This window comes from Periophthalmus magnuspinnatus, chromosome 14, assembly GCF_009829125.3.
Source record: "Periophthalmus magnuspinnatus isolate fPerMag1 chromosome 14, fPerMag1.2.pri, whole genome shotgun sequence".
Taxonomy (NCBI): domain Eukaryota; kingdom Metazoa; phylum Chordata; class Actinopteri; order Gobiiformes; family Gobiidae; genus Periophthalmus; species Periophthalmus magnuspinnatus.
Genome location: NC_047139.1, coordinates 31,798,868 through 31,811,068, shown reverse-complemented (window position 1 = coordinate 31,811,068; position 12,201 = coordinate 31,798,868). Strand labels below are relative to the sequence as shown.

The 12,201-nt window shown below is 40.7% G+C and overlaps 1 protein-coding gene across 2 annotated transcripts in view; it reads left to right on the top strand.

Moving 5' to 3' along the window:
• Window positions 1–2,630: 2,630 nt before the first annotated feature.
• LOC117381718 (beta-1,3-glucosyltransferase) overlaps window positions 2,631–12,201 on the top strand; it is a 29,179-nt gene continuing 19,608 nt past the window's right edge. The window contains exons 1-4 of one of the 2 annotated variants that reach the window (XM_033978722.2): window positions 2,631–2,809; window positions 5,619–5,650; window positions 5,720–5,750; window positions 7,257–7,366. In XM_033978722.2, the coding sequence (XP_033834613.1) occupies window positions 2,761–2,809; window positions 5,619–5,650; window positions 5,720–5,750; window positions 7,257–7,366 (222 nt within the window). In that variant the 5' untranslated portion in view covers window positions 2,631–2,760. The remainder of the gene's footprint in view (window positions 2,810–5,618; window positions 5,651–5,719; window positions 5,751–7,256; window positions 7,367–12,201) is intronic. The other variant, XM_055226752.1, reaches the window with a different exon arrangement.

Genomic DNA, 12,201 nt, shown 5'->3' with positions numbered 1-12,201 from the left:
AATAAAAGAACATGACCAATGTACTGAATCAAGATTGCTTAACAAATCACTTACAAACAAAGATAATCATTCTTCACTGCATCCTTCACAAAAATAAATAAATAAATAAAAACTCCAGGACATCCACAATTTAGATATGACGCAAAAATCACAAAATCATTATGGTGTTACCTTTAGTGCTATCTTATGCAGTTTGTTCCCATGCAGTTGAGAGCAGTTAAATCCTCTTGGACAGCAGACTGTTCCTCACTGGTATACTGCTTAAGGTTATGCACTTTCACTTTCCTAAAATGCAAACAATTTTATCAATGCAACTTCATTATTTACCAATTTAATTTCTGTTTATTTCTCCCCCAGATTAATTGGACATGGAGTAACACATCACAAAATCAGAATCAGAATCAGAAGACAATACAAATACAAATAAGGGCATGCACAAAGTTAAAAATATATGCTTAAAAAAATCAAATGAAATACTTAAAGGGAGAAAATATATACAACAGCAGCATCAGAACAACAGTGCAAACATTGCTTATTAAAGTGACCGATATTATAAAGTGTCCAGTTTTGTGCAGATATTATAAAGTGTTCATGAGACAAACAGCAGAGGGGAAGAAACTGTTCTTATGGCGAGAGGTTCTGGTCCCAGTGGACCGTAGCCTCCTGCCAGAGGGAAGTGGCTCAAATAGTCCATGTCCAGGGTGAGAAGTGTTAGCTGCGATACGGCCTGCTCACCCCCAAGTCCTGGAGACGTACAGGTCCTGTAGAGATGGAAGGCTGCAGCCAATCACCTTCTCAGCAGAGCGCACAATGCGCTGCAGTCTCTGTCTGTCCCTGGCAGTGGCCCCAGCGAACCACACAGTGATGGAGGAGGTGAGGATGGACTCAATGATGGAAGTGTAAAACTGCACCATCATCTGGACTGGCAGCTTGAGTTTCCTCAGCTGCCGCAGGTGGAACATCCTCTGCTGGGCTTTCTTGATGAGGGAGCTGATGGTCGGCTCCCACTTGAGATCCTGGGTAATGCAGGTGCCCAGGAAGCGGAAAGAGTCCACAGTGGTGATGGGGGAGTTCGTCAGGGTGAGGGGAGGCAGGGGGGCTGTGACTTTCCTGAAGTCCACAATCATCTCCACTGTCTTCTGGGCGTTGAGCTCCAGGTTGTTGCTGCTGCACCAGGACACCAGCCGGTCCACCTCCCTCCTGTAGATAGACTTATCGCCGTCCGAGATGAGTCCGATGAGGGTGGTGTCATCCGCAGACAATACCAGGACTCCTACTTTAAATATGGGTTTGTCACTACAGGTAAGTCTCGCACTCTCACGCGCAGAGTCCGCTCTGCCTAATATGCAGGGAAAGGGAACGAGGCAATGGAACCTCCAAAACTGCTTTGGCACATTGAGACTAAGCACCTTGGATTAAAAGATAAGCCTTTACAGTTTTTTGAAAGAAACAAATGTGAACAAGAAGGAAAGAAGAAACAAGCGCAGGGCTCCTACTGATTCAGCGGTATAGTGAGTTGTATTTTTTACGCACTTAACTTATTTTTTTTTGCCATATTTACCTGCTATAGATGGCCGGTCTGTGAAGATAAAACTTACATTATTCCGGTCCGTGGTGCAAAAAAGGTTGGGGACCCCTGGTTTAGACCAAAAATGTCTTTAATCAACCATTACTCTATAAAGGGATAATGGACAAAAAAAAAAAAAAAACACAACACAAAAAACAAAAAAAACAAAAAACTGTAATAGTTGTATCCTCCAAGCATAACCTCCAGTTTGACCCCATGGCTTCTGGTATCTGAGAAACGAAATATTGTTTCTCCGAGAAAACAGTGAAAACAATGTTGCTTTTGCAAATGGTTCTAAAGTTGACATTGGTGCATTAACAAAAGAAATATTCAAATATAAAAACACATTTCTTTACTTTCTGTTTTTAGATTGAGAACTTGAGATTTCAATCACTGTTTCTATTAAAATGTTACTTTGTTTATTTGCAGAAAAAAAATAAAAATAAATTGAAACTCTTGTTTCAAATGATTGCTGTTGCTTTACAAAAACAAAGTGATTTTATACAACTCTCAACAAGTCACTGAAAATGTGAGGTCATGTGCATTTACCTCAGAAAGCCCGAGTCCCTTTGTTTTGACTTTGATGTCTTTCCTGGGGCATTAATAAGACACTGAAGTCTGTTCAGGTTGGCTGATGTCCTTGGATGATAAGACACATGTTACAAGGAAACTATACAAGGAATTTACATTAAAAAAATAAATGATACCAAGAGGTCACACATTTCTTTTCAGATATTTTCCATAATTTTTTAATTATTGATGGACTGTTGCTTCTCAGAGAAATTTCAAAATGGTATCCAGTTAGTAAATGTTGGGATATGCAGAACCATCATCAGTCCTGAAATGGTTATGTACTTGTTGAAATGTAATTTGTTTTTACTGGCAAAATCTTCTAAAACCTAAAAACAAAAACAATAACATCTAGCTAACTAAGTCTAGGGAGTCCTGAAAACCCAAGAACAAAAAAATCTAAGAAAAAAATATATGTCTTTCTATACAGTGTTTAGTTTATGGTTTGCCAACAGAGAGCCCTAATTATGAAACCATGATTCACACTTCGTCCACAGGAGGGCGCAACAGCCCCGCCTTCACGCCCTGACACAGCGGTGGTGCGGAATGTTTGCTACTTTTTTTGTCAGTTCACCATGAAAAATGGACAAACATCGCAGTTTGTGCAGAGATGACAATCTATAATGGAGTTTTACGGATACATACTCCTGTTGCAGGGCCTTGCTGTGCTTGGTAAGTTTGGTTTAAGGTAATGATAGCCAGCAACATCGACAGCTAAAGGCTAATCTGCTACTGTTAAGCGAAATAATTTTTGTCTAATCCAAGGAAGTTTACAGTAGTGGATTTTCAAAATAAAACTGAAGAGCGCCGGAAATCAAATTTCGTCAGTCGTTAATAGCAATTTTGTGTTGTTCATCGTAACAGAAAATGTTATATTACCAATTCAAACTTGTTGTCATATTTTCATTTAATTGTGTGAAGTACAAAATAGTTAATAGAGCTTAATTCAATTATTATGAAAAGCTAATTAGGATGTTTGTGATTTAGTGTTTGACTTGTCAGTAATTTCATATTTTATCCAATGCATTTCAGCTTTATCTTAATAAAACAGAATTTCATTCACAATTTTTCTCACTCAGTGATGATTGGAGGGATGATATTACATAAAAACACAACACGATATATGTTCAGTAAATACATTAAGAATTTATTTTAAAGTACCCTGTTATTTGTCAAGTAGCCTTACCTAAAATAATTCTAACACAAGAATATCTATAGAGTTTTATTCAAACAGACACATGCTACATAAACTAGAAATCCAGTATGAACTTGTACTTCTTTCTTGTCGATCACACACAAGTTGCGTGATTCCTTGTCTTGGTAACTGCAGTTGCTTGGTGCCTTTTGGCAGATGGCAGATGAGTCTGATTGAGATCAGAGAGGGTCTGCTGTGCTTCTGTCTCAATGAAGGCCTGAGATGGAGCTGTGCAATGGTCTTCGTGCTTCTGTTCAGTGGGTTTTAACGTTTCCCAGAGTTGAGTAGACAAGAGGACCAAAAATATATTGTAGTTATATAATTTAAATATAAGTAGTACAAATTGTGATCAAACTCTTCTCATCTTTTATGTAATGTAAAATTTTATACCATAGGAATAGTCCTATTTATACTTGTCGGGCCTGGACATTGGCTATGTTTGTGTATGCAGTCATATTACTAAACAGTTGCAAGAAAAAGTATGTGAACCCTTTGGGATTATGTGGAGTTTTGCATGAATTGGTCATAAACTGTGCTCTGAACTTCATCTAAGTCACAACAATAGAAAAACCCAGTCTGCTTAAAATAATACTACACAAACATTACTGGTATATGTTTTTGTGTTTTTATTGAACATAACATGTAAACATTCACTGTGCAGGATGGAAAAAGTATGTGAACCCCTAACCTAATGACTTCTCCAAGAGCTAATTGGAGCCAGGAGTGAGCGAACCTTGAGTCAAATCAGTGTGACGATATTCAATGTGTTGCTGAAAACTGTCCTGCCCTTTAAAAACACACACCAGTTTTGGGTTTGCTGGTTTCATGAAGCACTGCCTGATGTGAACCATGCCTCGCAGAAAAGAGCTCTCAGAAGTCCTATGATCAAGAATTGTTGACTTGCATGAAGCTGGAAAGGGTTACAAAAGTATCTCCAAAAGGCTTAATGTTCATGTGTCCACGGTAAGACAAGAGCACAGCGCAGAATGCTTAATGAGGTAAAGAAGAATCCTAGAGTGTCAGCTAAAGACTTACAGAAATCGCTGGCACATGCTAACATTTTTGTTGACACATCTACAATAAGGAAAACTTTAAACAAGAATGGAGAACATGGGAGGAGACCACGGAGGAAGCCATTGCTGTCCAAAAAAAAATATTGCAGCAAAAGAGCATCTGGATGTTCCACAGCACTATTGGCAAAATATTCTGTGGACAGATGAAACCAAAATTGAGTTGTTTGGAAAAAACACACATCACACCAACATTAAAACCTCATCCCCACTGTAAAACATGACAGTGGGAGCATCATGGTTTGGGGCTGCCTCAGGGCCTGGACGGATTGTTGTCATTGATGGAAAAATGAATTCTAGAGTTTATCAAGACATTTTGCAGGAAAACAAGACCATCTGTCTGCCAACTGAACCTCTACAGAGGATGGATGATGCAACAGGGCAACGACCTAAAGCATACAAGTAATTCCACAAAAGAATGGCTTCAACAGAACAAAATACACCTTCTGGAGTGACCCAGGCAGAGTGCTGACCTCAACCCGATTGAAATGTTGTGGCATGACCTTAAGAGAGTGATTCACACCAGACATCCCAAGAATATTGCTACACTGAAAGAGTTTTGTAAAGAGGAGTGGTCCAAAAGTACACCAGATCGTTGTGCAGGTCTGATCTGCAACTACAGGAAACGTTTGGTTGAGATTATTGCTTCCAAAGGAGGGTCAACCAGTTATGAACTCCAAAGGTTCACATAACATTCACAGTGCAGGGTGGAAAAATTATGTTCAATAAAAACACAAAAGCATATGTTTGTGTAGTATTATTTTAAGCAGACTATTGTTGTGACTTAGATGAAGTTCAGAGCACATTTTATGACCAATTCATGCAAACTGTACAATCATTATCTGATTTCTGGAATTGTCAGATTATTGAATTGTCACGTAGTTAGACCTGTGTTAAATGTGAGTAATCCGATTTTTTTTCTGATTGTTCACCTCTGTGCAGATTTTGAAATTACGGCAAAAAATTGCTAACTATAATGAGGCAGAAAAATGAAATAGAAAATCTTAAAGACAGTTAATAATGATAAAATTCATTTGTTTCCAGGTGCTTTTGATAATTAATTTTTGTAAATATAAACAAACATCAAATCTAATTACTGGGTTAACAGATTATTCCAGTTCTTTTTATTGGCCATGTAAATATACCCACATGGTTTGAAATGATACTATTGCATCTCATTATGAAGTCTAACCTCAGTATCCCTCACTCTGTCTAGGTTCCGCAGCTGCAGACAGGGGGGAGACTCAGGTTAGTTGTTTTGTGTCTTTATGTTTCATTTTTCAGATACTAAATCTCTTTGTATGTGTTTGCTCACAGACAGCAGAAGCCCAAAGGCACACAGCTCTCGGTGAGTCATTGACTATACAGACGGACGTGAACATGAATCAGACTTTGTTGGCCCACAGAGGAGACTTGTCTTGGACAGAGTACTGTACTGTTGTTATAGTCACAACTCAATCACAGAGACTAGTTCATCTCTGCATCTGTATCATATGGATGTTACAGTGTGAAAGTGTAAATTATGATTTTTTTTTTTTTTGTGGGGAAAAAACATTGCGGTATTAAAGGTGCACTTCACAACTTTTCTGTCAAGGAGCTCGTGATCTTTTACAAACTGATTTTTTGTTGTTGCTAAGAATACATTGAAAAACCTTTAGTTGGGTTGCCTCTCCATAACTCTGACCTGTAACTGATGGCACTATGGATAAATCTGCTTAATACCATACTGTGGAATATTCCGCACAAAGCAATACCATCTACATGGAGACAAGCAGGTGGCGGACCCAACGTCAGAAAAGTTACATTTAAGTACGTGTGATTATTGACAGCATGCAAACAAAACAAAAAAAACTATTCTGACTGTAGATATACTTTCGCATGTTCTTACAGCTATAGTCAGGATTAGGCATTGGGCGATATTGAAATTTTGTGTGATGATTATTATGACCAAAATGATTGTGATAAACGTTTACATTACATTAATGATTAATGAAGTTGCTTTTAAAATGTTACGGATTATAACTTTAATATTATGAAAAAGGTCCAGGTTTAAACAACTGTTATAGTATTGTACTTTTATGAAAGCAGAGAATATTATTGATTGAAATTTTAGGGCCTGGGGCAATCAGCCTCACCGGGGCCCCGCTCTAATACAAATTAATAGGAAGAGTGTCCAATTCTGGGCCCTTAAGACCCTGAGCCCAGGACAACTGACCCCTTTGTCCCTCTCTTTCGACTCCCCTGTGGATAAGTCGTTTTTTTGCACATTGATAATGATAATGGCGATTATCACGATTATATAAAATGTCCCAGAAACGATTATCGTCGACCCTTTTTATCATGATAAATGATATTCTTGTTTATAGTCCCATCCCTGGTAAGGAGGACAGAATGAAATCTATTGTAACTTTATTGCAATGCTCATTTGCTGCAGTTATATAAGTTGTATTTATCCAATCTGTACAACTTATCTCTGTTGTGGATTGTAGACTATATTGGAGTCTATCTGACACTGTTAAATCACTTGACATATTACATTATGTGATTAAATTGTCCCTCAGAGATAAGTAGTTATTATGATCGATTGAGATTACTTACAAAGGCCATTGTTTTTTGAATTTTATACAGTATTAATTTCTTTAACAATTCATAACGGTAGATTGCTACTTTGACTTTTGCTTGTGGTGTGAAATTGAGTGAGGTCTTGTTAACATCATTGTCATCTCCAACATTTCTTCTATCTTTATGTGATACACCTGAAGTGACAGACATGATGTGAGCAGTTAGACAAATGAGCTTGGTGTCCCTCAGGCTTCTTCTGAGACAGTCAGATCTTCTCTCTATTTTCTTCCAGGCTTACAGGAAGTGGTTATTGTGATCCAGAGTCAACAAAATCCCTTCCACGCTCGACGAGGAGAAATCAAAAAGAAGGAACTACTGAAGCAGGCCGCTGATTTGGGACAGGTAACAGCAACCTTTGAAATAGTGTTTGTATATTAAACATATACTTTCAAGCTAAACAAAATATAATTTTAAAATCAGTCTGATCAAGAAAAGATAAATTCAGATGGTCATTTTTTATATTAACAGAAAAATAAAATGGCATTGCTCTTTGCTATTCTGTCCATTGACCAACAGATGTCCTCCTCACCCTAGAGCCACTATGAAATGTGAGATAATGCATTCTCTTCACACATTCACAGATATTGACTTGGATGTGCTATATCTTAATGATTTCTGAAAATATCAAGTCCATAACCATCAATTATCATATTTGGATCTTACCAAATACATTTTAAATAGAATAGTTGAAGGCTGAAGCCGGAGGTACACATCCCATAAATATATATTAGAAGTGTCTGGAGTCAGAGACTTTGAGCAATAGCCTAGCAGATGGACTGAATTAACTTGACAATGAATGAATGACACAACGTCTTCCATAATATTTCCTACGCATGTTGTTAAATCAATGGTTACACATAGTTATTTATAGACTTCAAAGTATACTAACAAGTAGTTGTTAAATTGTAAAGCCATATTTTCAACTCTATAAAAATATGTTCAGTATGAATACAAACACTAGCCATTGCTCAATAAAATTCAGTGCTTATCCACATTTTTAACCCTCAAGTCAAGATATTAGTATTTGTGCCAAGATTTCCATATTTTTGGTGCACTAGGGAGAAGCAGGAAAAGGAACTGTGAAGTTTAACTTTAGCCTCACTGCCATGGGAGGCTGGGGCTTGCTTTTTTATTGAGAGGTCTACAGCCAATTCCTATCAGCAAAGGCATTTGGTTTGGAGAAGAGTTCAGACTTTGGAAGAATATTTTTTTGTATTTTATACACTTAAGTCTGTGTTTATGTTATGAAATTAAGGTACATAACTTTTTTCCTATCTCCCAGAGCATTGCTGTACCTGTAGATTATATGCATTTGATGTAGTAGTCATTATCTATATGTTTTCTTAATGTACAGAGGTCAAAGGAAGAAGCAGTGGTGTATTGTAAACAGCTGATGCAAGTGAGCTGTCAAAGCTGACAATTTGACATATCACGAGTGAACTCTTTGATTGAAAGTCTGCTGCACTGTGCACTGCATTTTATAATCATGCAGTTTCTTGTTATAGGTACAATTTTGAGGATCTTTCATTTTGTTGTGAATTGGTCTTAGTGACATCTTGCTTGTGAATGATTGTTATAATGGTAGACTGACTAAATAATTCACACCCAACAGCTCTTTTGTGACATGTTTCGGTGACACTGATCTGAGCTTGTTAAACCAAAGATCTGCAGTTTTCTTCTCTCTCTTGAGCCAGATAGCGATTGTAGATTTATTTAGCTTGAGAACAGGCTGCTTGTCAATGGGCTTTTGACCCATATATGAACAGGCGCTTTAGATGCTAAAAGGGCCAATTTGTCCCACTCATAAACTCAAGACTGCTATTTTGTAATGTCTGATATTTTTTTATCGCCAGTACAGCAGATTACCATGAAAATTGCCCAATTACTATTGCCACAAAATCGGGCAATCATAGCATTATTAGAGACGTATTCTCTGATAACTCTGTTGTACTTGAGCTGCGAAACAGCTACTTTAAATGTATTTATTTATTTATTTACTCCAATTTGTAATTGGAGTAAATAAACCCCTTATTACTGATTTGTTTACATATTCAAACCCATAGAGCAATTGCTCACACAAATTAATTACAGCTGGCTCTAAAATTGATGTCTGCTGTTTCTGTTGACTGATTTGGCTAATGTGTCAAACACAATTTGTATAATAATTTGGAACGCGGTGTAAAATGCAGAAAAGGGCCTTTTTGAATTTGTATAAGTGTCATAAAGGTAACATCTTTTATTTTCCTGTGAAACTCATCGTTGGTATTGTGTCTGAGGGCTCTTTGGGTGAGTGAAATCAATCTCAGACACTTAAGCCAATTAGTTTGCCAGGTAAGTCCAATTAAAGGAAAAACTACTTAAGAAGGACTTTCCACATTATTAAGCAGACCACCATATTCAAGCAATATGGGAAAGAAAAAGGATCTCTCTAGTGCCAAAAAGTGTGAAATAGTTGAATACCTTGGACAAGGTATGAAAACATATTTATATTTATATTTCATGAAAACTTAAGTGTGATCATCATACTATTAAGAGATTTGTAGCTGATTCAGAGCACAATGTGGAAGGTTTCTGGCAGACAAATGCATCAGATTAAGAGAGCAGCTGCTAAAATACTATTACAAAGCAGCAAACAGATATTTGAAGCTGCTGGTGCCTCTGGAGCCACTCGAACATCAAGGTGTAGGATCCTTCGGAGGCTTGCAGTTATGCATAAACCTTCTATTGGGCCACCCTTAACCAATGAGCAGAAATGGCTCCTGTGGGCCCAGGAATACATAAAGACTCACAGTATTGTTCAGTGCCGTGCAACCCCGGATGGTCCAGATGGATGGAGTGGTGGATGGTTGGTGGACGGCCACCATGTCCCAACAAGGCTGCAACGTCAGGGAGAAGGGGGCGGAGTCATGTTCTGAGACAGAATCATGAGGAGAGTGCTGGTCGGCCCCTTTAGGGTCCTTGAAGGTGTGAAAATGACCTCTGTGCAGTATGTGGAGTTTCTGACTGACCACGTTCTTTCATGGTACAAAAAGAAGAACTGTTCTTTCCATAGCAAAATCATCTTCATGCATGACAATGCACCGCAAGAGAAACTCAGGGTGTGGCCCTCATCCTCCCCTGACCTCACCCCAATTGAGAACCTTTGGAGCATCCTCAAGTGAAAGATCTGTGATGGTGGGGGGCATCCAAACTGCAGCTCTGGGAAGCTATTCTGACATCCTACAAAGAATTCAAGAGGAACTCTCCACAAACTCAAAAGTTCAGTGGATGCAAGAATTCTGAACCTCCTATCAATTAAAGGTCCTATGTTAAAATGTAACTTAACCTGTTAAGATGATTGAAATAGCTTTTGATTTCAGTAATATGCTAATGCTTCTAAATGAAAAATAAACAATGACCATTTTCAGTTCTTTACAACAATAACAATGGTAGTAGTAGTAGTAATAATAATAATAATAATCCATCCATCCATTTTCTTCCACTTATCCGGGGCCGGGTCGCGGGGGCAGCAGTCTAAGCAGGGACTCCCAAACTTCCCTCACCCCAGACACGTCCTCCAGCTCCTCTGGTGGGATCCCAAGGCGTTCCCAGGCCAGCTGAGAGACATAGTCCCTCCAGCGTGTCCAGGGTCTTCCCCGGGGCCTCCTCCCGGTGGGACATGCCCAGAACACCTCCATAGGGAGGCGTCCAGGAGGCATCCTGAGCAGATGCCCGAGCCACCTCAACTGGTTCCTCTCAACGTGTAGGAGCAGCGGCTCTACTCCGAGCTCCTCCTGTGTGACTGAGCTCCTCACCCTATCCCTAAGGGTGCGCCCAGCCACTCTGTGGAGGAAACCCATTTCGGCCGCTTGTATTTGCAATCTTGTCCTTTCGGTCATTACCCAGAGCTCATGACCATAGGTGAGAGTAGGAACGTAGATTGACCGGTAAATCAAGAGCTTCGCCTTCCGGCTCAGCTCCTTCTTCACCACAACGGACCGATACAGTGACCGCATCACTGCAGACGCTGCACCGATCTGCCTGTCAATCTCACGCTCCATCCTTCCCTCACTCGTGAACAAGACCCTGAGATACTTGAACTCCTCCACTTGGGGCAGAGACTCACCACCCACCCGGAGAGGGCAAACCACCTTTTTCCGGTCGAGAACCATGGCCTCGGATTTGGAGGAGCTGATTCTCATCCCAGCCGCTTCACACTCGGCTGCAAACTGCCCCAGTGCCTGCTGCAGGTCCTGGCTCGATGAAGCCATCAGGACAACATCATCCGCAAATAGCAGAGATGAAATCCTGTGGTTCCCAAACCAGACCCCCTCCGGCCCCTGGCTGCGCCTAGAAATTCTGTCCATAAATATAATGAACAGAACCGGTGACAAAGGGCAGCCCTGGCGGAGTCCAACATGCACCGGGAACAGGTCTGACTTACTGCCGGCAATGCGAACACAGCTCCTGCTCCGGTCATACAGGGACCGGACAGCCCTTAGCAAAGGGCCCCGGACCCCATACTCCCAGAGCACCCCCCAAAGGACACCACGAGGGACACGGTCGAATGCCTTCTCCAGATCCGCAAAACACATGTGGACTGGTTAGGCATACTCCCATGAACCCTCGAGGACCCGATGGAGAGTATAGAGCTGGTCCAGTGTTCCACGACCAGGACGAAAACCACACTGCTCCTCCTGAATCCGAGGTTCGACTATCGGTCGGATTCTCCTCTCCAGTACCCTGGAATAGACCTTACTGGGAAGGCTGAGGGGTGTGATTCCCCTGTAATTGGAACACACCCTCCGGTCCCCCTTCTTATACAGAGGGACCACCACCCCGGTCTGCCATTCCAGTGGTACTGTCCCCGACCGCCACGCGATATTGCAGAGACGTGTCAGCCAAAACAGTCCCACAACATCCAGAGACTTGAGGTACTCAGGACAGATCTCATCCACCCCCGGAGCCTTGCCACCGAGGAGCTTGCCAACCACCTCGGTGACTTCAGCCAGGGTGATGGACGAGTCCGCTCCGGGTCCCCAGTGTCTGCTTCCTCCTCGGAAGACATGACGGGGGGATTGAGGAGATCCTCAAAGTATTCCTTCCACCGCCCGACAACATCCCCAGCCGAGGTCAGCAGCTCTCCACCCGCACTGTAAACAGTGTTGGTGAAGCACTGCTTCCCCCTCCTGAGGCGT